This window comes from Spodoptera frugiperda, chromosome 7, assembly GCF_023101765.2.
Source record: "Spodoptera frugiperda isolate SF20-4 chromosome 7, AGI-APGP_CSIRO_Sfru_2.0, whole genome shotgun sequence".
NCBI lineage: Eukaryota > Metazoa > Arthropoda > Insecta > Lepidoptera > Noctuidae > Spodoptera > Spodoptera frugiperda.
In genome coordinates, this window is record NC_064218.1 from 1,454,642 (window position 1) to 1,480,420 (window position 25,779).

The 25,779-nt window shown below is 37.6% G+C and overlaps 3 protein-coding genes across 5 annotated transcripts in view; 1 reads left to right on the forward strand and 2 right to left on the reverse strand.

Annotated features, from left to right (window-relative positions):
- Positions 1-1,113: 1,113 nt before the first annotated feature.
- LOC118266374 (RING finger and CHY zinc finger domain-containing protein 1) lies at positions 1,114-10,769 on the reverse strand. Of its 2 annotated transcripts, none has more exons than XM_035579799.2 (7): positions 10,514-10,769; positions 9,237-9,398; positions 7,024-7,182; positions 6,393-6,575; positions 5,686-5,781; positions 5,151-5,236; positions 1,114-4,727 (listed from the first exon to the last, which is right to left on the reverse strand). In XM_035579799.2, the coding sequence occupies exons 1-7, from the start codon at positions 10,622-10,624 to the stop codon at positions 4,580-4,582; spliced, it is 945 nt and encodes a 314-aa protein (XP_035435692.1). In that variant the 5' UTR covers positions 10,625-10,769; the 3' UTR covers positions 1,114-4,579. The 2 variants fall into 2 exon arrangements, with proteins under 2 accessions (XP_035435692.1, XP_035435691.1); XM_035579798.2 differs by having other exon boundaries at positions 1,114-4,739; positions 10,514-10,768.
- Positions 10,770-11,300: 531 nt separating this feature from the next.
- Positions 11,301-15,954, forward strand: LOC118266373 (L-dopachrome tautomerase yellow-f2). Of its 2 annotated transcripts, none has more exons than XM_035579795.2 (9): positions 11,301-11,656; positions 12,010-12,210; positions 12,662-12,783; positions 13,054-13,286; positions 13,500-13,611; positions 13,816-13,896; positions 14,272-14,382; positions 15,120-15,273; positions 15,837-15,954. In XM_035579795.2, the coding sequence occupies exons 1-9, from the start codon at positions 11,434-11,436 to the stop codon at positions 15,869-15,871; spliced, it is 1,272 nt and encodes a 423-aa protein (XP_035435688.1). In that variant the 5' UTR covers positions 11,301-11,433; the 3' UTR covers positions 15,872-15,954. The 2 variants fall into 2 exon arrangements, with proteins under 2 accessions (XP_035435688.1, XP_035435689.1); XM_035579796.2 differs by having other exon boundaries at positions 11,302-11,656; positions 15,120-15,280.
- Positions 15,955-16,311: 357 nt separating this feature from the next.
- LOC118265836 (oxysterol-binding protein-related protein 9) overlaps positions 16,312-25,779 on the reverse strand; it is a 116,325-nt gene continuing 106,857 nt past the window's right edge. Inside the window, exons 10-16 of the mRNA XM_050694916.1 lie at positions 24,688-24,794; positions 23,243-23,328; positions 22,493-22,676; positions 21,810-22,069; positions 21,112-21,334; positions 20,382-20,609; positions 16,312-20,018 (exon numbers count right to left, since the gene is read on the reverse strand). Coding sequence (XP_050550873.1) covers positions 19,899-20,018; positions 20,382-20,609; positions 21,112-21,334; positions 21,810-22,069; positions 22,493-22,676; positions 23,243-23,328; positions 24,688-24,794 — 1,208 coding nt within the window. The 3' untranslated portion in view covers positions 16,312-19,898. The remainder of the gene's footprint in view (positions 20,019-20,381; positions 20,610-21,111; positions 21,335-21,809; positions 22,070-22,492; positions 22,677-23,242; positions 23,329-24,687; positions 24,795-25,779) is intronic.

Here is a 25,779-nt window from a genome sequence, read left to right on the forward strand (position 1 = left end):
ACACGTAATTGTATTCATGATTACAAACAACTTTCTCAAACAAACTTTTTTGTATACTCAATAGTTTTATTTTTATCGCAATAACTAACAAAACTACAAAATTTCATTAGCACGCGCGCGTGAAGTTCCAAAATACCTACTAGTCTTTCGAAAACGCGGGCGCGGGCGCCTCGCTGCTAACAGCTGATCATGCGAAAGCACGCGCGCGCGAAATTTTGTTGTTTTCTTATTGTGATAAAAATAAAACTAATGAGTATACAAAAAAAGTTTCTTTGGGAAAGTTGTTTGTAATCATGACTACAATCACGTGTTTAAATATCGTTCACTTATTACCAGTCACCCTATATAAGTACTGTATGTATATAGCTATACTGTATAATTATTCAAAGCTAGTTTTGAGTATATTAATTTAACTAATACATGTATAATATTGTGCCCTCAGATGTATTATAATATGCTTCGAACATTCCCAAACCATTCCTAGTTAAGGGAGAATGTTTTATAAAGTTTTGTAACATTTCGATGAATAAAGTGTTTTGCAAAGCATTTTGACTTTTATTTTATGTTATTTACTAGATTCTACCAGCTTAAAATTGGTCCCACTTCACCCAAGGTCATTCATATCCTATCCATTCAACAGAAATTATGTCTGGAAATGCTAAGGGAGTACGAAAATTACATTATTTTTGAGTTAGTAGATAGATCTCTAGTTTTCGACACGAATGGGCTACTTCGACCGGTGTGATGCAACGACTTCACAGAAAACCGACGTGAAACAACGCTTACGTTGTGTGAGTGAGGTTACCGGAGACCCAATCCCCCTTCTCAATGTAACCAATTCCCGATTCCCCAACAAGCCTTAAATTCCTAACTCCCTAAATGACCGGCAACGCACTTGTAACGCCTCTGGTGTTTCGGGTATCCATGGGCGGCATGGATTGCTTACTATCACGTGATCCGTCTGTTCGGTTATCGGCTTATACCTTAAAAAAGAGATTTCAAGATTTTCAATAAACCAAGAAATCCTCATTAATGATCGGTATTTATCTTTTTTAATGGATAATTATTAATGATAATTTGATTTGTGTAGCTGATAAATAAATCAAACAACAATTGGTATTATAAATATCGCATTTTATTCGCTGCACTCACTTCATACAACGCAAAAACAACATAATAAGTCGAGTAGAACAATCTAACATTGTATTATACATTGAAACATATCTGTTAATAAAAACGTGACATAATTTATTTAATTATTCAATAATGTACTTTATTATTAGTGACATAAATATCTATTTTACAAAACCCTAGCTGAACTTTAACGAATTCGCTAATACCTTCAGTCGACTTCGGACTTAAAGGTTAAAGGAATAAAGTACATTTTTCAATACTCCAAAAATAATCTGATCTCTTGTCTGCATGTTACGTAAAAAATACTATACAATAGTTTGAGAAATGCAAAAAAAGAACATTGGCAAAATAACTTAAAATGTATACAATCAATATATAACATGGAACGCAAAGAAAGCTATTATACTAAAGCAACAACAGTTTGGTGACAGACAGACATACAGACTAAATAAAACCGCCTATATATATAAATATATCCTGCCAAATGTTGTACACCTTACAAATAAATTACTGTTTAACCGCTGTACTCAGAGTCATTTAATGGTTACTTAACTCAGTCCTTAGCAATTGTTTTCGGAACAAAATCGTTACTAAGGAATAGTTTAAGTAATCATTAAATGTCTCTGCGTGCGGCAGTAAAATATTAGTCTACTTAATCCTAGGGTCAATGTCATATGGAATAAGACAACGATTATATTATTTATAAGGGAGAGCAGTACCCTTAGTATTAGTTTGCTTTACGTACGTACGAGAACGCGTTCAGCGTTCTGATTGGTTGGTTTATTCGACCCGACCAATCAGAGTGCCGAACGCACTCTCGTTTCGATTACTTTTAATGTAAAGCAAACTCATACTAAGAGTACAGAGAGAGTATCGTACATTGACTTAATTCGTTAACTACAAATTTAACCAAACGGATCACCTGATGGTAAACGATCAGCGCCGCCCAGAGGATCTACAAGTGCATTGCTAAGGACTTTATAGTACGAGTTTGTTTCACGTTTAACATGATCGACATGTTTATGACGTTGGGCGCTCTGATTGGCCTGCTCCAATGAACCAACCAATCAGAGGGCTAAACGCTACCACGTTTAATAGCTGTTGAAATAGGTACACTGTTTTCTTAAAAGTGTAAGCGAGATACAACATCCATATATCCACTAGAGTGACAAGGACAGATACAGTAGGTCAATGTACGATACTCTACATGCCATATATTTATGTGATATTATTCATAAAATATACAACTTTTTGTTATTGAATATTCTCCTAATAATATGAAAAGTAATTGACAAAACCATCTAGGGACATAAATAAAAAACAAACAAAATTTTACTACAATAATTAGGGGCCGTCCATTAATCACGTTGTGATATGTGGTGAGATTGACCCCCCCATCCCCGCGTTTGGCGAGAAAATAAATACACGTGATATTTTTAAAGCGCCCTTGTGATGTTTCGTGATGTTTTGTCGAACCCCCTTCCCCTAATTGAGTGTCACGTGATAAATGGACGTCCCCTTAAAGTCAAGGATTTGTGAAAGTAAAATAGATACATAACAATATAATAACATATGTATTAACACAAACCTTAATAATTATCACAAATTCAATTATTTTTTAAAATTTTCACTCAAGCTAAGCATGTACCAACCATATCACTTAGAATTATAGATAAAAAAGTTTTGAGAAACTTCTAGCAACGATCTATAGCTATTTAACTATTGGAAACGAGAAATGGTTATTTATGTTAATAACTAGTTATTATATAAACATGTTATTTAATATTTTATTAATTTTAATGGCTAATATTTTTTGTAATATTGTATAAAAAACATATTATTTATAAATAATGCCGTTTAGCCGCCGCACTCAGAGTCATTGAATGGTTATCTAATCCAGTCCTTAGCAATTATTTTCGGAATAAAGTCGTTACTAAGGAATAGTTTAAGTAATCATTAAATGTCTCTGAGTACGGCAGTAAAACGGTGAACGATAAATGGATTGAAGTGATGAAAATAATTTGAAAGAATGTAATTTCAATTTCATGAACCAATATTTTCGGCAAGGCACGTGAACGTGAAATAAATTTTGTTATACATCCTAATAAGTACATAACATTTCTTTATTGTAATTTGGAAAAAATAAGATTCTCGTAAATCACACTTACATTACAAAATAATGTGAAAGTTAGTTTGGATGTTTGTCCGTCAATCACGGTGAAACTACTGAACAGATTTTGATGAAATTTGGTATACAGACAGGGTATGAGCTGACTTGGGTGATTGGAACTTTTTATCCCAAGATAACACCAGCGAATCCGCTCACAGAAGATTACAGAATATCGATCACAAACATAGTGAAGACAGGAAGGGAAGGGATCTCATGGAGGACTCATGCTCGCAAACACGATCTTCAGTAATGAAGAAACGAATTACAAGAAGTAAGAAATTCATGGAAGAGAACTGTAAATCTATACTAATATTATAAAGCAAAAGAGTTTGTTTGTTTGTTTGTATGTTTGTTTAAACGCTTCTCTTGGAGCTACTAGTCCGAATTGACTAATTCTTTTTGTGTTGGATAGTGCATTTATCGAGGAAGGCTATAGGCTATAAACATCACGCTATGACCAATAGGAACCGAGCAGAGCGGGTGAAACCGCGCGGAAGTAGCTATATAGTACATACGGAAGAACAAGATTGAAGTAAGTATAGTTTATCTATAAAATGTAGGCTGTTCAAATTATACCTGTTTATCAAATTTGTAATCGATTTTCAACCTTATCAACCTAAACAGAGGGCACAAATTCAATTGTTACATATTATTAGTAATTGTGTTATGAATCCCTTGTAAAAGAGAGTGCTACTATTGAGTCTTGGAATAAACTTTATTACTTGGCAATAAAGTTGAAAATGAATTGTTAATAATAAGTGCCTTTACAAGATGAAACGCTTAATATGTATATTGGACAGATTATATTATAATTATATTACAGCTATGAGCAACTTATGAGCGAGGTCGGGTCACATACAAGTGTTGCCAGACTTACTTACAAAGTTTAGGTGTTAGGTACCTCATACATTATCCAAATAATTATTTGGTTAGTAATTATATTATGTTATATATGCTTATTAATATTGTATTCTCATTTTACAATAAAAAACCTCAATTAGCTACAAGACAAAAATATTCACAGACCATAAACAGGTATTGCCAGACGAAAAAAATCCCTAAAATACAATATGTAACTAGACGATAAAATTAAATAAATATAATTCACAAGATATGTCAAATTGCTTTCGACTTATCGGACGACCGACACAACCAAACGTGCGACAGTCTAAAGAATAAAGACAATAATTAACATCACCTTATAAAAGATGCGACTTGTCGTGCGACAAGCGCGATGGTTGCGATGATTCGTGTCGCAAGAGTCTACATGATGTGTCAAGCTTGCGGCGGCTCGTCCATCGGGTTGGCGCGCGGCAATTCGTCGTTTTGCGTTTCTTCGCGCGTTTCTGGGAATGTCGCAGAGGACGATCCGCTGCGACTAGTCGACGTTGATGTCGCGGTCGATGAGTCGCCGGCCTGTGTGCTGTTTGAGTCCCTGTACATGTTATAGTAACTTATTATTTAGGTAACAAGCAGTCACGGATGTTTGGGTAAAATATAATGTATCTAAAGTACTAAGATTTTCTACTGAGTAATTTCATATCAAGTGTGGGAGAGCCATGCTTCGGCACGAATGGGCCGACTCGACCGGAGTGATACCATGGCCTCACAGAAAACGTGAAAAAACGCTTTCATTGTGTGAGTCCAATCCAATCCAATCCCCGATTCCCCAACAACCCTTAAATTCCTAACCTCAAAAGGCCGGCAATGCACTTGTAACGCCTCTGGTGTTTCTGGTGTCCATATGCGGCGGCGATTGCTTACCATTAGGTGATCCGTCTGCTCGTTTACCGACTTATTCCATAAAAAGGCGTTAAAAAGAAAGTCAGAATGACTTTAAACTTACTTATGGAACCCGTTGGTCTGGCACGTGTTGTAGGCGCCGCAGTGTTGGCACTTCAGTCCCACCACGTGGAACTTTACCGTCGATAGCTGTAAAATAATATTATACATTACAACATACATATCAAGCACAAACCATGTGAAACCTATTCCTATAAATACAAAAGAGCCAAGTCATAGCAGGAAAAGCAATTTTTTGCTATGACTTGGCTCTCAAACCAATTTTCTCTTAAGTTTCTATAACCTAATTGCGATCCCCCAACCCCTTGGGGGAGTATTACGTAACACAATTATTTAAGTTTTTTTACCCCCCCCCCCTTAGTAACGCATCGTAACGTTTAACGAGACCCCCTTCCCCCAAATTGCTCCCCCCTTTCAAAACGTGGGGGTAAGGCAAACCCTATTGTAAGAGGTAGCTCTGTATCCAACAGTGGATAGTATTCTGTATAATAAGAATATGAGTTACAATCAGGCTCCCATTTGTATATAATACCAATTAGTATACAATAATAGTATTTAGTATAAAGAGTCGTGCTCACCTTGTGACAATCCTTGCAGAGTATGGTGGCCTTGTAGTCCGCGTACTCCGGCGGCATCGGCGTAGCTGCCACCTCCGAGTCTAAGTAGCTCCACAGCTGGAAATTATTTTCATGTCAAATTAATTGTAACTATTGTTTAAATATTTTTTTTATTTATATAAAGTGGATATCACCATGAAAATACCGAATCTCTCTTAGATCTCACAAGGAAACAAAGCAGTACCCTTAGTAACCTAGGCAGACGAGAAACGAAATCGCGTTCGGCGCTGATTGGCCGGCTCGAATAAACCAACCAATCAGAGCGCCGAACGCGCTCTCGTTTTGATTACTTTAAACGTAAAGCAAACTCGTACTAAGCTTACAGAAGATGTTATTAGAGGGGAAGAAAACGAATAAATTCTTCCGTCAGTGTTTTTAATGCAGGAAACAGTATGACTCAAGTCAATGAATTACGTGTATAAGTGTGAGAGAGCCAAGCTTCGGCACGAATGGGCCGGCTCGACCGGAGTGATACCACGGCCTCACAGAAAACCGACGTGAAACAACGGCTGCGTTATGTTTCGTTGTGTAAGTGAGGTTACCGGAGGCCCAATTCCCCCTTCCCAATCATCCCAATCCCCAATTCCTAACCCCCAAAAAGCCGACAACGCACTTGTAACGACTCTGGTGTTTCAAGTGTCCATGGGCGGCGGCGATAAGTTACTTACATTGGTCATATCGATCATGCTGGTCTGGCAGGTGGGGCAGGCGTAGTGTCCCGAGTGCAGCAGCTGCTCGAAGCAGGGCCGGTGCAGCAGGTGCCCGCAGTCCGGGATGTGGCACGGGATGCGCGACGTGTGGATGTCCTCCAGGCACACCGGGCAGTTCGACCGGGACACGTTCTCCACGCACTACCGAAGCAAATGTTAATATGGTTATTTAAATTAGTAATATAATTATTACCTATGTTAATTTTTTATGGAATAGAGGGCAAACGAGCAGACGGGTCACACCTAAAGAGTCGCAGGTGTGTTGCCGGCCTTTTAATAAGAAGTACACTCTTTTCTTGAAGTTTTTCCATGTCTCGAATTATCCACATTTGCAATATTGACAATTTGATACCTGACAGCACCATAGAAAACTGCCGTGAAACAACGCTTGTGCTGTGTTTCACCGACAACGCGCATCTAACACCTCCGGTGTTGCAAATGTTCACGTACAGCGGCGATTTGTGCCCAACCTACATAAAAATGGTACTGCAAGTATTGTCTCACCCTGTGTCCGACTTGCTGCAACTGTACAGGCAGGCACATGCGATTGGTGCCAACATAAAAAATACAACTGCAAGTATTGTCTCACCCTGTGTCCGACTTGCTGCAACTGTACAGGCAGGCACATGTTGCAGCGCTCGCAGTGGAAGAACCGGTCGCGGCCGCCCACGCGGCAGATGCCGCAACCCTCGCAGTGATACTGGCGCTTGTCATCATCGTCGAACAGGTTGCAGATCAGGCATGTGTACTGTGAACATAAAAAATTGGTTTAAAAAATAACCGTCCTTAGTATTTTCTCCTGTGTCAAATGATAATGATAAATGATATTTATTTCTGTAAATAGGTTATAAAATAATACTTTTACACGTAGATGAGGCCGGCATTTCCTATCCGACTACTCTGAGAAGAAATGCCGAAACAAACTCAGAGGTCATAGTCTCTTTTAATATATTACACCCAGGCCCAGAACGACAATTTTACACCAAGAGTTGTTTCGTACGGAAATTGCGCAGACGGTTGCCCAACCAACCATCACAGATGGGGCCCAGTAGGGCTGATGCCTGATCCGGAGCTGCGGACTACTTAGCGGGTTTACCGGGGCTCCGGCTTGAAAAGCAGGAATAGGAACGAGGTGGTTTTTAGTCAGTAAGAGTCTGACACTCCCTCTCGCCCAAGGTGAAAGAAGTCATTGGATGATTTACTCCCCTTAAAAAAGCTATTGCGCACTTGTTTGTCTTTATTAAGACATAGCTTTAGGAATAGATAAAAAAAACCTTCTAAGAATGTATCTGAGAAAGTTTGCCGCTAAGACTAACAAAGTACATACCAATACAGAAGTTAATCTTTAATTACTATACAAAGGCTTACTATATCATAATACTTCAATAACTACCTATAAAATATGTAGAAGTTACCACAACGTTTAATTAAAATTCCTGTTAAAAAAATATGTTGTTTGTAAACTCTGTATGACAAGTTGATTAAGTCGTAAACACGCATGGCGTGTTGAAAAATATATGGAAGGGTCCGTCCTACACGAAACACGCAATAACTTTTGTTTTATATGCAAGGGGCGCACACAAGCTTTCCATTTTTAATGAACTTCAAACTTTAAAGTAAGGCCATAAAGTTGAAATTCTTTTAAAGATGGATAGCTTGATGTTTTACAATTTTAACGTATTTCGCTCATGAGTCATGAAATAAAATAAATTCTATATTACTTTTGCAGTTTCTACGAATGTTCTCGACCTATATATTTTCCTAATAAACGCGGTGTACTTGCCAAATCTTGATAAATAAAATGGCATTCCGTAAATGTTGTAAGTTGTTCCGCATGAAGTAAAAGTTGAAAAATGTTTCCGATAGCGTCATCACTTTTTCTAAGAGGGGAAATCATCTAACCACTTCTCCCAACTTGGGCGAGGCGAGAGAATATCAGACTCTTACTAACTAAAAACCACCTTGTTCCTACCACTGGTTTTCGAGCCGGTGTTCCGGTAGGTAATCCGCAGCGCCGGACAATGTGATCACTTGAAATTTTTGTACAAATAATAACAATTTAATTTTTCCTGTAAACTGTTTTTTTTCCTATCTAACTGAAGACAATGTACTGCTAAATAATAATTTCACTGTATTATCATACACAGCCTAGAAAACACAGCAGTACAATTTGTGTTGTATGTTGTACTCAAAGCAAATAAGGCAATAAAATACAGTGGTCACAGTAGATAAGATACTAACTACTGATTGTATAACTCACAATATTAAACAAATTATTGGTAGGTACCTATTTCAAAAGAATATGAAATACGGCACTATTTGTGAAATTCGTAAATGAAGTAAGTCCATATATTATAGTTAAAATTATTTTAGACTAGCTTCCGCCCGCGACTCCGTCCACGCGGATGTCGGTCTTTGCGTGGATGTTTTATTTCTACATTTTGAGTACTTAACTCTGACAATGACATCTTATAAATATCTATTGGATCCAAATATGGCTAGGCCCATAATAATTAAGGAGATCCCTCTTTTGAGCTACTGCTGTTGAGCTCGTGTTCTGTAGTATAAAACTGAAAAATTAAGATTTTTTTTCTACATATTTTTCCAGGATAAAAAGTATCCCATTTTATGCCCACGATAATAAGGTGATGCCTGAACATACAGACAGACAAAAAATTTTTAATTACATATTTGGGTTTGGGTTTGTATCAATCCGGTTTCAGTTATGTAAATCACTTTAATTGGTTGTATAACTTTTGAATTAAATAAATAAATCAATAATAATTTAATAAAATAGCATACCTTTCCAAACCGCACGCCGCAGTTCTCACATTCTTCCTGCACCTTCTGTCTCTTGTCACATTCTGTGCATATCAGTTCCGTGACAGATTTCCTGTTGAAGTAATGCTGCTCGTTCTCATCGTGACAGTATCGGCACACATACACCTTGTTGCAGCATGGTGTCTGAAATATCATAGCATTTGTTTTCAATTTATTCTGCCGGGCAATTTATAAACACAGTGAAGAACATGACCGCACAGTTCATAAACGCAGTAAGTACCACTTACTGCACATGTTCTTTACTGTACTATAAGTAACTATGTTCACTTAAAATTGCTTTTCCGGTCTCTTTGAAATAAATTATTTTGACTTTGACTTTGTACAATCAGCTTAGTTATTTACTACAAAGGTAAGAAAATAAGGATTGGCTCAGTAGAGAGACAGTCGTTATTATAATTGGCTATCACTGGTTGGCTATTAAACCATTGGTTGGTTACTGTTTCTGTACTGAATCAATCTTTATTTCATACTTGAATAGTAAATCACTGTATTGACTGTACGTAATTTACTAGCTACTTTCCTCCTAAGCTGGTAAACCCACTGTATTGTTTCTATTTATTGGATGTGTGACAGTTTTGATAGCCTTCTTCGAAAAATTACCAATAGGTATGGATAAATTCTTTAGCTTTATTATACTAGTACAGCTTGTAACTAATATTTAATGGACACAGTCTAACAACACATTGATTTAATGGAGTATAAAATAAATACGAGAAAGATTGGTTTAAATAAATTGTAGAGGTAAACATAAGATATTGAAAAATAATATCCTTTTTGTTCATTGTTGATTACTTTCCAAAGTTATTAGCTGTTCAAAAACTATGCTGAACAAATTAATGACTTGTTTTGAAGATATTTTTAGCATCTGTTGTATTGAAGTCAAGAACTTTTGAAAACAAAGGATGATGTTCGCAATATATCGTCCCAATATTTGATACAGGTCATTGGATTGAAAGATAAACATATATCAAAATCACTAGAGCTTTGCTCTCTACGAAATACGAGTTAAAGTTGCATTTACTTTATTTCGCCGCAAAAATAAAGCGTGATCTGCGTCTTCCAGTTCGTTGACACTATCTTTGTTACTTAAATCCGCATGTCATTAGAGTATCTCGAGACTTCTACGCTCTTATGTTTATATATAGACTACCGACTGTTTAGTTCCCGGCAATCACATAAAAACCTAATTAATCATCCAATATCAATCAATACACTTCTGTTTGTGATCTAAAACTTACCACGAACTTTGCACGACGTTTGTAATGAGCGCAACCGATGCGTTTTTCTTTGCTCGGCTCCGTGTTCGCCGCACCATTAATATCCAACGTTTCTTCGTTCTCCGTGGACATTTTTTCGGCAAATACACTAATGCACTTCCCGATAACAACACTCCAAGGTCTCAGCACGTCATTCAATGGATTCTTTCAATTATTAAATTGGACCGTATTGAACAACATTTTATTTGCTTGACATGACATCTGGCTGATTTGTGTAACTTTCCATTGCCTCTATATTTTTAAGCATGTCAATCGTATTAACTATTTATTTTAGGTGAGTGTAAGTGAGACATAAATAATTTGATGCTAAAAATCGTATTTTTTACGCGTAGTGGTCGCTGGACCGTACTTTGACATTTATTTACGTTTAGTTTTTCCAACAGTTCTATGACTTACTACCGAACAGCCAAAGATGTGTTCTCAAAAAATATTATAACTGAATAGATAATAAACTTTAAACATGCATTAAGCATCATTATCATCATCATAAATATCATCTACGAGTAAGACTTCCAAGGAAGGAGTTCCAATTCTATCAGTTGGAAGTGTGGTTCCGAAACACCCTGAAGGTGATGTTGCATCGTTTCACAGCATCTAGCAGTTCACAACGACATGTATCAGGCAGATATCTGTTAAGGAATGGTTGGACGTGAGTTGGACGTAACAAAAAAAAAGAAACGTAAGATACACATAAATAAGACTGATAAGACATACCAAGAGACTTATGATAACAATAAAATAAGCTCAACTCTTTGGTGTCATTTTGATAACACCATTTACGTCATAACAATGTTCAGTCAAATGATTACAACAAAATTTCAGTAATAAAAATTGAAAAAAAAACAAGTAAAAAAAAAAACTAAAACACTATTCGGGGCAAGATGTCTTATTTATTCATACCACTAATTATTTTATTATTCTTACATCAAGCTGTTACGTTGGTTCCTCCTAAATTCCAATGGAAGACTATAGACTTTGCATGGGAAGGCTCGGAAAGAGAGTCGGCTATCACTAACGGGTCTTATGTACCCGTACATAACATGCCTACTGGATTAGCGAGGTGGAGGGACAAGCTGTTTATTACCATACCGCGGTGGAAAACAGGCTAGACTTTTCTTATTTTGTACCTAAGCAATAACATAGTAGGCCGGTAGTTAGTCTTAGCTAGTACCAGTACATACATAACCTCACGCCTGTCTCCCATGGGGGTAGGCAGAGACAATGGAACGGCAATTGTTACGATTCTTACACACCACTTTCGCTTCATCAACGGTCATCAGTCTTTTCATGGGATGGTCCCAGTAGTACCTACATATACTTAGATTTCACTGAGAGTGTTACTCAACGCCACTAGAAATGGTAAAACTGTCTTTCATGTATGATAATTATTAACCATCATCATATTTTTAACTCCCAAAGGAATAGGTATCTATCAATCAACATATTTCATTTACTAGGCATTCCTGCGTCCCTAAACTACGTATACTTGAATGGGACACAAGAAGCACCGTTGCATCCATACCCAAACTGGCGGGAAGGGTGTCTCGGCCAGAATGGCGCTGTGGTCTCCAACCGAACGGTGGTGTCCACCTTCAGGGTGAATGTGGATCGGTGTGACAGGCTCTGGGTTGTGGATAATGGAGTCAGTGACATGTCGAGTAAGTTTACGATGGATTTTTGTGCACACCTTCATTTTATTTCTTTGTAAAAATGTCATCACAGCATGTGCTTTCTAAAAAATAACCTTTAAATCAATTCGTATGTAATCGAGCGTCTACTAAACTTAATTATAGAAAACCACAACCGAACTGTATAGAACAATAAAGTTTTTAAGAAATACAATCCGACAACACTCCTTCTGCTTTGTAGTTTTAAAGTATTTGTGATAGTACAATGACAGTCTCTTTTTTCATAACGATAACTCCTAATGATGGCTATACACGTAAGGCTTTGCACATCAGTTTTGCCCCTACATGCAAAACTGTTCAGGCATTACCGACTTATATTGTACTGACAACTGTATTTTCCCCCATACACGCTAGGGTTTGCATGCACAGTATTACATGTAAAGATAAAACCTAACGTGTATGACCACCATAACTCCTACAGTGGACGTGAAACAAGTGACGCAGCCATCCGTCTTGGTGTTCAACCTGAAGACGGACGAGTTGATCAAGAAATTCGTCCTGGATGAAAACGTGTTGAGGGACACCTCTGTGTTGACCAGCATTGTAAGTACTTACACTAAGTTGAAGCACTCGTTGCGTATTGTTCACTTAGGAAATAGGTAAAATAACTAAACGGTACGAGCATTACGAACCCCCCTGTCACCTCCTTATTTAGTGACTAATAGGTAGGTAGGTAAACTCAGTATTTCTCGTCCGGAGATTCGTATTAGGGGCCACATAACAAACACACATAACTTACTATACCTAGTATTAAATATATTGTAACAATGAAAGTTTCTCGTGCTTTCTCGTTAATTCCTCTTTTTATTCTAGGCAGTCGAAATAGTGGGCAAGAACTGCGCTTGTGGGAAATCTTACGCGTACATAACAGACATGGGGTCCAACGCGATAATCGTGTACAGCATGGATGATGACGACGCGTGGCGCGTGGAGAACCATTACTTCCACTTTGATCCCCACGCCGGGGTCTATAAAGTAGGGGGCATTGATTTCTATTGGAGCGACGGGGTCTCGTCAGGCACGTTGTCACAACCGAAGAAGAACGGGTAAGTCTTTGTTTAAGGCTTACAACTGTTTATATTTGTCCAGAAGACTCCCAGAAGATTAGCACTTCAGAAAACTTTTGATTTTGTATTTCCTTCTCAATGAATCCTTTAGTAGAGTTTATGTTTTTTTATGTGTATTATCAACCTTGGTAAAAGAACTTCCGTACTGAGGTAGTTTTGCGAGTTCTTAAAATAAGTTGTAAGTACTTGCAGTTATTGCGACTTATATTTGCATCCAACATCGAGTACGAAACAGTTCAGAATGTCGACGAGACTACTGCGAGACAAGGATGTTCCTAAAGAAGATATCTTCAATGGAGTTGAGGTATTATTAAAATCTGTTTAACATTTTAATACTTTCATTCTTTTGAAGTGTATTGAGGACCTTATCAACAAATCTAAATGTACTTACTTAGTTGCCTTAGTTTACAAGTTTTTTAATTCTTCTTTACATTTTATTATCAAGTACTTACACTTACTGCTCGAAACTTAGCTTCTACTTCCTAAGTAAAAACTGTTATGCTTTCAGATAATTGGTGACCGAGGTCCGAACTCCCAAGCGACGTCCTGCGATATAGACCCGTCCACTAACGTGTTATTCTATACACAGGTGGTTATTTTGATTTTAAAATACGTAGAAGTAGGTTACAGGCATATCTACTATTACATAGCATTTGATTTGGTTTTGAAGTTAACGTACTCGACTGAGATTTTTGACTTTTCTTCATCATTAACGTCTTTTCTTTCCGGAGCTGCAGACTATCTATAGGGTTACCGGGGCTCTGGTTTGAAGCAGGAGGAGGAATGGGGTTATTTTTAGTCGGTAAGAGTCTGAAACTCTCTTTCGCCTCACCCAAGGCGGGAGAAGTCATTGGATGATTTTCCCACCTCAAAAAAAGCATGAGTACAGTTTCGTCCCGCTCCCTTTGGGAGAGATACCTAATCAAAAACCCACTAATTATAATGTCTCAATGTACTTCAACAGGTTTGCAAAAATGGCCTGGGATGTTGGAATTTGAACAAAGAATTTAATGACATCAACACTCCCTTGATCCTCAGCGACTGCAACTTGATGGAGTTCCCAAATGACGTCAAAGTATGTTCACCTACCTGTTCAAATTTGTATTTTTAGTATAAAACAGATTACCTTAGTATTTTTGTAGGATGTATAAGAAAGAAGTAAGACCTTAGGCAGAAGTACCTACATAGTCCCGTAGCCTTCTTTTTAGTATAAAACAGATTAGGCATTGCTGTAGGATGAGGAAGAAAGAAGTTAAAGCCCTTCTTGAGACCACCCGTTAGGCGGACGTATATTCTCCCCATTTTTATACTCTTCTCATCTTAACTTACCGCAAGTAGTAGCATTAGACATACGACACCTACATTTCAATATCAATAGTTTGTTTGTAAAAATATCCATGTTAGAAACTCCCCAAGGCTTGCCGTATTTCCAAAGAAATAGAAGAATCATGAAGAGTGAAGGCGTACTTACCTCTAGCATTTAAGTTACAAAATTCGAACAATTAAAGTACATTATACAGACTAATGAAGAACTTGAGAACCTCCCTTTTTGGAAAGTCGGTTAAAAATAATATGCCATCTTTTTTTATTTAAATTCCCACACTAGGAATTTTACCTGTGTCGTGGTTGCGTTTACAACTATACAATATCACATAGATATGACACCCAGACCCGAAACAACAATTCGTAGATCACACAAAGAGTTGCTCCGTGTGGGAATCGATTCCGCTACACTTTGCACTGCAGCCAGTTACCCAGTCACTGGCATTCCCAACCTTACCTTACCTTACCACGAATAATATTAACTTCCAGGCAGACAGAGAAGGGAACCTCTGGATCCTGAGTGACAGACAGTCTCGCTTCCTATACGAGGCTATGGACTTCGACCAGGTCAACTTCAGGGTCCTCACGGCACCCACTTCTACCCTCATTCAGGGCACGGCGTGTGAGAAGAGGTCCATCTTTAGTAAGTGGTCAGTGGTCTTTAAAATTCTAGTATTTATTTTAGTTTTTTTTCATAAAAAGATAGCAGAGGCACTGTTTTAAGTAGGTATTAGTTATTTTAAGTGGGTAGTACTTATTCCATTGCGTTAGGGTCGTGTTTTTAGTATTTTTTTTATTATTCCTATATTATGTAGTGTAGTACACACACAATATTAATTTATTTTTCTCAATGAGTATCAAAGATTACTCTCAAATTAATATTTAGAAGTGAAGTTTTATGAATGTTTTGTCAAATTGTCAAACTACTTACTAACTTGGTAATTTGTTTGCAAGATTTTAGTCAATTTTATTATAACTTTCGTAAGACATATTAAATTAATTATTATGTTATCGCTTTACTCACGTTACTGTTTGACGAGACTCTCGACTAGTTTCAAGCCATGTGAGGGGCTCATATTCATGAGCAGTATTCCGCGACACACGAGTTCCTCATCAAACAGTTACGTGAGTAAGCCGATAACGTAATCATGTCAGTCAATGTTGCTACAGATTTTCTTTTTAATACGTAATGTTATAATTTTACAGGTCGAGTAAGTGACACCATGGTAAAAGTTCGTTAACAGACTCACCGAATGTGCTATGAAAGTACAAGATTTTTTTTTAGTCCAAACATTTGTGAATTAAAATATTATTATTCTCTAAATGATTACCTACGTTTTATTTATTGGATGTGTGGAGACTGCGAAAATAATTATGATATTTTGAAAACTTCGTAATTCGAAGGCAGTATTATATTGTCCGATCAAATGTAAAAATCTAAAGGGACTCTCAATGTAGGTAATAATCTGCTTTTGATGCTTTTTATACCACGACGTGACGGTGGCAAAAAAAGCACGGCCCATCTCAGAGCAAATTGTTACTACCCCTTAGTACGTAACATTTAAAGTAATCGAAACTAGAGCGCGTTCGGCGCTTTGATTTACCAACCAATCAAAGACAAAGACTTGAACGTTAGGGTTAAGGTGTGTGGTTAAGGGTAAGACAAAACAAAACGAGCATAATAATTTAATTTTTTATTTAAATATACAACATGGTAGTTATAACTATGTAATTAAATAAGTCTATGTGATTGAATAATTCATAATATTTGCTCGCGACCGTCGATTCCGTCTGATTTCGTTCACTTGTCAGTCTTTTCGCTAAATTTTAACATTTTGAACCGACGAGACGACGGACTTAGAAATTTAAGCACCTACCGACTAACAGGGTGTAGTTTAGAGTCCCGTGGACATCGCAGTACAAGTGGGCGAGCCATCACGGCAACTGAATCAGAATAATGGGTAGGCAGAAAGAGTAATATCCCGTGTTTTGTGAACGATATGTTATGATGTTGTCTAGTACAGAGAGAAGCGTTCTTAACATAAATGCAGCAATACGCTTTAATTCCTGAAGGAGTGGAACATCTAGAATGTGACGCCCATTGCTATGAGTCCTATGAATTAGGGGTGAGCCTACTGCCTCGATACATCGATGGCTTCCCTACTACCTATACATCGCATACTCGAGCTGCGCATCTTCCTCGCACAGCTACATAGCTTAGTATCAGTGGAAACGGTCACAAAGTTTCACAGCTTAACTATTACATCTTCGTAGCATAGTTACATAGCACATCTCTGGTGGAAAAGCACCCTCTTACGTCTGTGAAATTTCTTAGTCTCGAAAAATTAAAATCGACAATAGATTCAGAATTGTCGGGATATTACGCGAGGAAAGTAGCTCTACATCTCAACTACTGTAGCATATAAAGAGTACAGGATTTAGAAGGACCCTAGTTTGTATGAGAGAGATTTACATAGAAACTACATTACTTCATACTATCGGGCCAACTTTCTTTCAATAAGTGAATTTTGCATTGAGTATTATTATTTTCTAAAGTACAAATAGATAAAGGAAATTGGACTTTATTGTCTATTGATTTACGTTTTATTTTCCTTCGCCTTCGGCCTCACAACACAAGTGCGTTTGTAGTAGAGAAACCAGTGTGCCTACGCTGACACGACTACTTGACACGGACGAGAATCGAATTTAGTCATCCAGAAGCTGATTTCTCACCCATTGCCATTAGCAGACTTTTTTACACATTTCTTTATTTAGACACCACTGACAAACGGTGAAGGAAAATATCGTGAGGAAACTTGGGCTTATAATTTCTAATTATAAGTTTGAAATCGCCAACCCGCATTGAGCAAACGTGGTGATTCATGCTCAAACCTTCTCCGTCCGAGAAGAGGCCTTTGGTTAGCAGTGGCCACTTATAGGCTGTTGATGTCTTGATGTGTGTCATTAGCAAACAGCCTAAAGACCTTTAAAGAGACACTAGCGCCTCTAACGGCCTTTACCATCACAAACTTAGCAAAAACAACACTCAATGCAAAACCACCCTTACACACCTTAACAATACGTTCCAAAATTGCACATTCATCAACTTCCTTCGCCTAAAACCTATACAGTTACTACGGGTATTAAGAGATACAATAAAAACATGATTTCCGATGTATTTGTCTAAAGTCGATGCAGGTCCAACGGTGACGAAGATAATCTTATAGAAAACTTGTCATATTTTACAAAACCTTACTCATACTAACATTTGACATTTCAACAAACTTTAAAATGAAATTTGAGCCTTATTGCGTAGACTTAAGCGTTATAACGGACTGCAAATCTTTGCAACAGTTATGTGCAGTTACATTAGTTTTATGACATATTATTTTAATATAATTTGATTCTTATTGCGTTGACTTAAGTGTTATATTACTTGCCAACTTTAATTAGCAGTCACATCAGTAACACAACATATTGTGTCAATATAATTTGAGTCTTAACACGTAGACAAAAGAACTACACTGTTAGCAAATCTTTGCCAACTTTTATTTGCAGTTATATTAGTCTTTATGTTTAAAGGAATAAAGGTGAAAATCGCATGGCAGAATGTTGAAATGCCACTGTTATACTGAGTATACGAAGTTCAACGCTACAGCTGCCGTCTAAAACCAACTATTCACTATAATAACATTTCTTTTTTAATTTTAATACTCGATAAATTCGCGAACCATCCCACTACTGTATAACTAATCGTTTAAGGTCGAAAATCTTTTGAAGAATTCTTGGTGAAAATATCAACTGTAATCCAAAGAAGATTGAATTAATCGTTTAAATGATTTTCAGCTTTGACACAAAGTGTGAAGGTTAAAAATCCTCTAAAGATTTCTTGAACAGAATATCTTCACCCGATGAAAAATGTTGTAAACATTTGAAAGAAGTTGAATTTCAACTTTAATATAAAAGTGAGAAGGTTGAAATTCGTTTAAACATTGGGATGCTTGATCTGCTTGTAGTATAGTATACGTACTTATGAATGTAACAATATTATTTCTAAGTCCTTGGCTCTATCGTGCGTATCGCGTGTCCGAGACGAACAAAAATTTACAAAAAGCGTTGCAATATGAAAGCAATAGAGTACTATTTACAATAACAATGTATTTATTGCTGAATCAACTATCATAGGCCATATAGAATTGAGAATTTATAAGAAAATATTAATTATAAAATAAAACTTAGTATAAATAGTGTCGCGCATGCTTCTAGGTTAGAAATGTCGATATCGATAAGATTATCGTCGATAGTTTTATGTTTTGTCATTAATGAAATTATAATGGATTCGATGGGAAAGTAATTGACAATGATAACTGTTTAAAGGTACGCGTCAACAGGCCCGCATCGTACGCACCACACGCAACGGATTTTAGTTTGTCTTGTATAGAAACTCATACAACTGCGTCCATTGATCCGCATCGTACGGACGGACCGCATCATCGGCAATGCCTACATGCGATGCGTGCTGATGACGTCATACGGAATGCGCACGATGTCTATGCTGCAGGCCTGTGGACGCTTACATTAAGCTAAATTGTTCTAGATAGAAGAATTAACTTACAAATAGTTCATAAGTTACAGTTTCGTTTTAATAAAATATCGATATTAATCGATACACAACATGTTTAATTACCTCATATTACTTGTCTCTTTATGAAGCAAGGTTTGTATAATGCTGTTTCATTCACTCCTATATTGCTATCTCACATTGTCGTTCTTTAATAGATTGTAAACCTTATGTCGAATGACATAAAGTTTAAAGTCTATTAAAGACATTTTGACAGATTTGGAGTAAGTACCTAAGGTGATTAAGATACTATTTGAGGTATTCTATTTGATGCAAAGCTATAAAGGTATTAATGCAAGTCTTTCCTTTTTGCTGGCTACCATATAGTATCGTTAGTTAACTATTATTATTTCCAAGTCCCCATAGCATGCGCGACATCCAAAACCGTAAAATTATGGCAAAAGAGACAACAACGGTCCAACTTTCCCGATACCTAAAATAAACGACACAACACTTCGACTATAGAAAAGAGAAGACAGATATCCCCATCTCCTTCTCACACCCGACGACTGCCGAAGATATCCGAAGTGTAGTGTCATTGGAACAGTGCGTCACTGTGAACATTGTCCTACCCTACAAGGTCCGTTTTGCTGTGACAAAGGAATTTCTACCTTATCCTAATAGTCCAAGGTTGGTATTTGAGTAGATTATCTAGTGTTCTCTGCCGTTTCACCGTTTTTGTGTTGTGGCGTCGTCTTGGCGGGGGGCACACGCTTGGACAGCGGCGTCATGTACTCCCACCCGTCCTCGCCCTTAGGACTGAATAGCTGGAATGAAGTAATTATATATTTAATCATTTGTCGCTAATGCTTCCTAGTAGTAGAACTTCGAATTAAACCAAGGTGGATACATAATGTTTATTACTACAACTTTTTAAACCTGTAATTCCTATTGCAGATCCTGATTTATAGAAGCTATTTGGTTGGTTTCTATAGATCAACCAAAAAGCATTGATACAATATAGGGTCAGCGCTTTTACGAATAAACAACAAATTTTTCATTAATACATTATAATCGAAATAAGTAAGAAATAACATTCATTTCCTTCAATTTAAAACAAGGGTCAATTTCTCTTCGATAAAGAAAATAGGCAATAGTAAGTGACAATAAAAACAGAGTAAGAATCTCACCAGCGTGTTCCACTTCTCCCCGTTGGCGTCTCTAGCCTTGACGGCGTCCCGCTGCGCCTGCTCGACGGCGCGCTTGGCGGCGGTGGCGGCGTCGCAGTCCGCGGCGCGCAGCGCGCACGTCACGTGGCGCCACACGCGCCGCGACTCGTGCGCCTGTTGTCTAGATACCGGCGCCACGCGCTTGCGCCGCGCCTTCATACTGCTCACCTCGAACAGGACTTCCGAACGCTGTTGGTGTCAAATGTATGGTTAATGCTTTTATCAGTGATGAAGTTTGTGTTAATTTATTTAAATTTTATTTGCAAAAACATAACGTATTGCCATCTATTCAATGAAAACGTGGACATAAATGTAAAAATTTCGCTACCAAAGGTATTCAATTGTGAAGATTTGTCATTTAACAAGAACTATACTAATTTAGCATATAAATTACCACTAATGCCGACCTCATCTTTAATCTCTCATCATGTTTTCTATAGTATAACTTTGGCGTGAAAAAAGAGATCTTTTATAGTCTATAAACAAAAACAAAGTAATTATATTTCAATTAAAATATTCTATAAAACCTAATAACACATTCCTCGACTTAAGAATATAGTCTTAGCTCAACAAACAGTATAAACTACCATTGCCCAACAATAATAAATAAAAACAATTCCCTTTTTTAACACAGACACTAGACAGTTATTCCATCACCACAAGCCAATTACATATCCAAAAGTCTACTTACACCAGAGTCAGTCCATCTTCCATCCATTCTCGAGTTCCACTCTCCTTGTGCAGTGTAGTAGGGCTTCTTGTCAGCTCCGGCGAATACTTCGCACGTGACCCGATGTTTCTTGCCGCCGTAGAACGGCTTGGTCAGGAACTCTATGTTGGCCTTGTGGCCCGTCTGAACGCATTCTATGACCACTGACCCGCCGAGCTCTATCCAGGGTACTGTTAGTATTGATCTGTGGGTGGGAAAAGGGATAATGAGTGTTTATACAGCATGAGTTTTCAATGTGGATCGGAAACAATTAAACTTTATTGAACCGATTTTAATGAACTGGTGATTAGATGAATGCTTAATTAAGGACATTAAAAAAAGTTTAAAGAGAGGAAAAATAAAAACTTACTTAAATAATATTTTGAGATTATCAAAAAGGTTTTTGGTGCTTTTCCACCACAGATGTGCTATGCTAGGTTGCTGTGGATGCGCTTGGCTTCCACCAATCATATTCAACACAGATAAGCTAAGTTTTTTTAAATGGAAAGATGCGTGCTATGGATTTTCCTCGCTACATATCCTATTAAAGTTATCAAAATATGGTTTCCAAAAATCTTCCTCTTGTATGGACGTTTATATAAGAGACAGATAAGATTTTCTTCAAAACTACTAACTACATATTTATTTTACCAACAACACAGAAGTCAATAAAATCTCACCTGCCATATCCATTAGGGAATGTAAGCGTATATTCTTCTCCGGTATCCAACAGCGTCACAGTTCCTTTACCAATATTGTGTACTCCGATGGAGAGGCCGAGGAATTTGCTCTTGGTCCACACCCAGGCTTCGAACTGTATGCGTTTGTTCACGTGCTCCGCGTAGAACGCTGATATGGGGGGGTGGTGGGACACTTGCTCCGCTACGAAGGACAGCTGGTCTGGAGAACACCACGGTACCGGCCCGTCACCTACTTCTTGCTGTGGAGGTGGAAATAAGTTTATAAGTATGAGGGTTTAATGAGTTAGGATTTTGATGCCTTTTCCTAAACTCGGGCATGAGTATCAACTTTTGTTTGAGTATCATTGATATTTTACTACACTAACCGTCGTACTTAAGAGTTGTTTAACCCAGTCCTCAACAATTGTTTTTCGTTACGGAGGAATAGTTTAAATAATCATTCAACATCTCTGGGTGCAGCAGTAAGGATGATACAGACAATAAACCTAGTATTTTAATTTGTTCGTTCGACATTAATATACAACTAGCCTCTTAAATAAAGGCAAACCATTTTCAACTTTAAACTATAAGTATTAAAATTCAAAACTAACCAACATTAAATTCAATCAAACAATTTTCAACTTTACCCAAATAGAAATAAACACTAAAATCCAATAACTGACCTTATCATTAGTGGCGTTGCTCTCGGGCATGCCGTCCAGGTCCCAGTGACACCTGAACACCTCTCCCAGTATGGGATTGTACGGTTTCTTGGCGACCTGGGACTTGCGGCCGGCGTGGTACGAGCTCAGGTACCAGCGCACCACTTGGATCATGCGCTCGCGAGGCGTCGGCTGGTCTACTATCCTGTGAAGACGGTACAAGTTTAAATTATAAAAAGCTGTTTTATTAATGTTCAAAGCTACGTAGTATAGCCGGCTCAACGGGAGTGATACCACGCTCTCACGTAGGTGGGTCGGCTCAACGGGAGTGATACCACAGCCTCACAGAAAACCGGCGTGAAACAACACTTGTGTTGTGTGTTTCATAGTGTTAGTGACGTTATCGGTAGCCTCATCCCCAGATCCTAAATACATACTCAAATCATTGCCGGTAAAGCATTTTGTAATTTCTCTAGTGTTACAGGTAACCGCAGCGCCGATTGCTTACCATCAGAACACCGCCGCCCTATGCCATAAAAAACGGTAAGATAGCAGTTGACTACATCAAAATCTTGTATCACACTTATATTACGAGTATAAATGTGAAAGTTCGTTTGTTTGCATGCAAGTCAATCAATCTGAAACTACTGAACGGATTTAGATGAAATTTGGTATACAGACAGGGTATGAACTGACTTAGGTGATAGGATTTTTATTCCACGGGAATGCGGACGAAGCCGCTGGCAGAAGCTAGTAAAGAATGAAACTTACTTAACAAATTGGTCAGGGTGTGCGAAGGAGTCTGCGTACATCTCTAGAAGCGATCGCCTCTCTAGTATGAATGTCGGTAGCACAACCTGGAAACAACAAAATAATCATTGTATTTCTACACTCACATTTGAAAGCAAAACACTGTGAGAAATATATGAGGGACAGTAAGTTAATAGATCCGTGGAGTATTTCCTAAATCCAGTACTAGACTGCACGGTTGACGGCAACCGGCTGCTATGCAACATGTAGCGGGTTTTATTCCCGCACGGAGCAACTCTTTGTGTGATCCACAAATTATTGTTTCGATTCTTGGTGTGATGTGTATGTGAACTTGTATGTTAGTAAACACACCACGGCACAGGAGAAAATCTTAGTGTGGAGCTACGTATAAAAAAGTGTGAGAAAAAAATAGAATAGGGATGATGACTGGGTCAAAAATAAATTATTACATCTTTTCAATTCAAAAATAATCACACTCTCATTCATAAATTTGATGAACTACTTAATTTTCCATTTTTTCTAGCTAAATTTCTAGAAATAAGTCTGCTATTTGACGTCAAAAACTTATGACGTCATAATAGAGTATTTCATACAAAGTTCATAGAAAATATCGTTTTTGACGTTTCGAAAAAAGTATTAAATTTGACTAGTAGGAAACATGCCTATTTATGTAAATACCGTCTGAATTTGTGATTTTATTACCACTTTGTTACTAATTTTGGTTGACACCTTTGCGAAATAACAGGAGTGACTATAATAATACAATATTCATGTTAGTACGTGATCCAAGTAAAGTTTACTGGCATTGTACGCTAGGTATTATGTTAATTTACGCATGAATCACTAAAAGGGTTAGTTTAGTACCTAATGTGAATATTTAGGTCTCACGTGCGCATATAATATTGCGCTGTAATTCAATAAACTGAGGAATGAGACCTATTTATGTAGCTGTATAATAGAATCTGGGTTTTGTCTATGTTAGGTGTAAACTATCGGGCGTAACCATGAAGCAAGTATAAAGAGGAGATGCTATAATGTGATTGTGCACTGTGACATAAAAAAATGGTCCTGCCCAATGACATTATGAGAAAAAAGTGTAGACAGGTTATAAGTGCTCAGAAAGTAGCGCATTAAAATGTGAACAATTGGCATCGTCAGAGTGGCGGGGAGCCAGTGGATGCAGGTGGCGGCTTATCGTTCCACGTGGAGGACTAAGAGGGAGGTCTTTGATCAGCAGTGGACGTCTCTCGGCCGATAGTGATTATGATGAATTGGCAACGTTTTTGTAGTATGGGACCGCTAAATGAAAAATAGAGAGAGGCGTGGTTTGTTACGTTCTGCGTTCTCCATAAGGTTGTACAGGGTGTGTCACGCATTATGTTAAAGGGAAATCTTGTATTGACATCTCCTCTTTGTATTTGCTACATACGTGTGAAGTGACTTACCTTAGTGAGATCCATTCCAATCTTGACCTGTGACAGGAGATGGGTGACCACGGACCCATGGTTCTCCATAGACCCGAGGTCGCTGTCCGACTCGTCCTCGTACAGCGCTGTCAAACAAATATACAACGTGTAACAAAAAGGGGGTATACATATCAAGTGCACGGTTTCTAGGTAACATAACAAACGATACGGAAAGGGATTTTTAAACTCATGTTTGCATGGTGCCAAGTTATGAATGTTTCAAATCGCGCCGGTGGGCGAACCAAAATTAGTTAGACAGGTACTAGGCGATCAGATGGACAGAAGAAATGTTTCGTAATATTAGCGAGTGATCCCTGTAGTGTTTTGACACGTTTGTATGATTTGAAATCAAGAACTATGCGATATCAAGTATTTGGTACTAATTTTTTTTTAAACGTATTTTAAGCTGAAACTTTGTGTAGAGATTCTATTCAACCTGTATTCATCAGGGCTTCTTGATGTATATAGGTATTTTGTTACACGTTGTATATTATTAGGTTAAAGACTAAAGGTATAGTTTTGCTTGATCCTGAAATGGGGATGGTGGTCTTAAATAGTTTTGTCTCTGAAATCTGTATGGTATTCATCAATAATAAAAGATTTCATACATAGGTTCCCTTCGTATGAGTTTGCTTTACATTTAAATTAATCGAAACGAGAGCGCGTTCGGCGCTCTGATTGGCCGGCTTGAATAAACCAACCAATAATAAACTTCACTTTAAACATAAAGCAGACTTGTACTAAAGAACATTTTGTCTCGATATGACACAAATGAACATTTATTCGTATGATTGAAACAAATATCTAAACAACTAGACATATGATTGAGATAACATACACACAATAATCAAGACTAGATCAGTTAGCCAAAGCATCCACCAGAGATAGTAACAGCAGCCGCAAAAACAATTGACGGACGAAAATAATGGGCACTTAGAATGTATATGTGGGTAAACAATAAAGGGCCACCACGTCATTATGTATGACATATGATACTCGCGAATAGTCACTGTCCATAGCATTGTATGCTAATCTGAAGCCACATAAACTTGTAAGTTGGAAGGGGCAGTG

Bases quoted from the DNA above. Each gene is read 5' to 3' on its own strand.
- LOC118266374 (XM_035579798.2), bottom strand. From the start codon at position 10,624: ATGTCCACGGAGAACGAAGAAACGTTGGATATTAATGGTGCGGCGAAC. The intron at 7,183-9,236 runs GTATGCTATTTT...TTATGTTCACAG, and splicing joins GCGGCGTGCGGTTTGGAAAG to TACACATGCCTGATCTGCAA. The intron at 5,237-5,685 runs GTGAGCACGACT...ATTATTTTACAG, and splicing joins TCTGCAAGGATTGTCACAAG to CTATCGACGGTAAAGTTCCA.
- LOC118266373 (XM_035579795.2), top strand. From the start codon at position 11,434: ATGTCTTATTTATTCATACCACTAATTATTTTATTATTCTTACATCAA. The intron at 12,784-13,053 runs GTAAGTACTTAC...TTTTTATTCTAG, and splicing joins CCTCTGTGTTGACCAGCATT to GCAGTCGAAATAGTGGGCAA. The intron at 13,612-13,815 runs GTATTATTAAAA...TTATGCTTTCAG, and splicing joins ATATCTTCAATGGAGTTGAG to ATAATTGGTGACCGAGGTCC.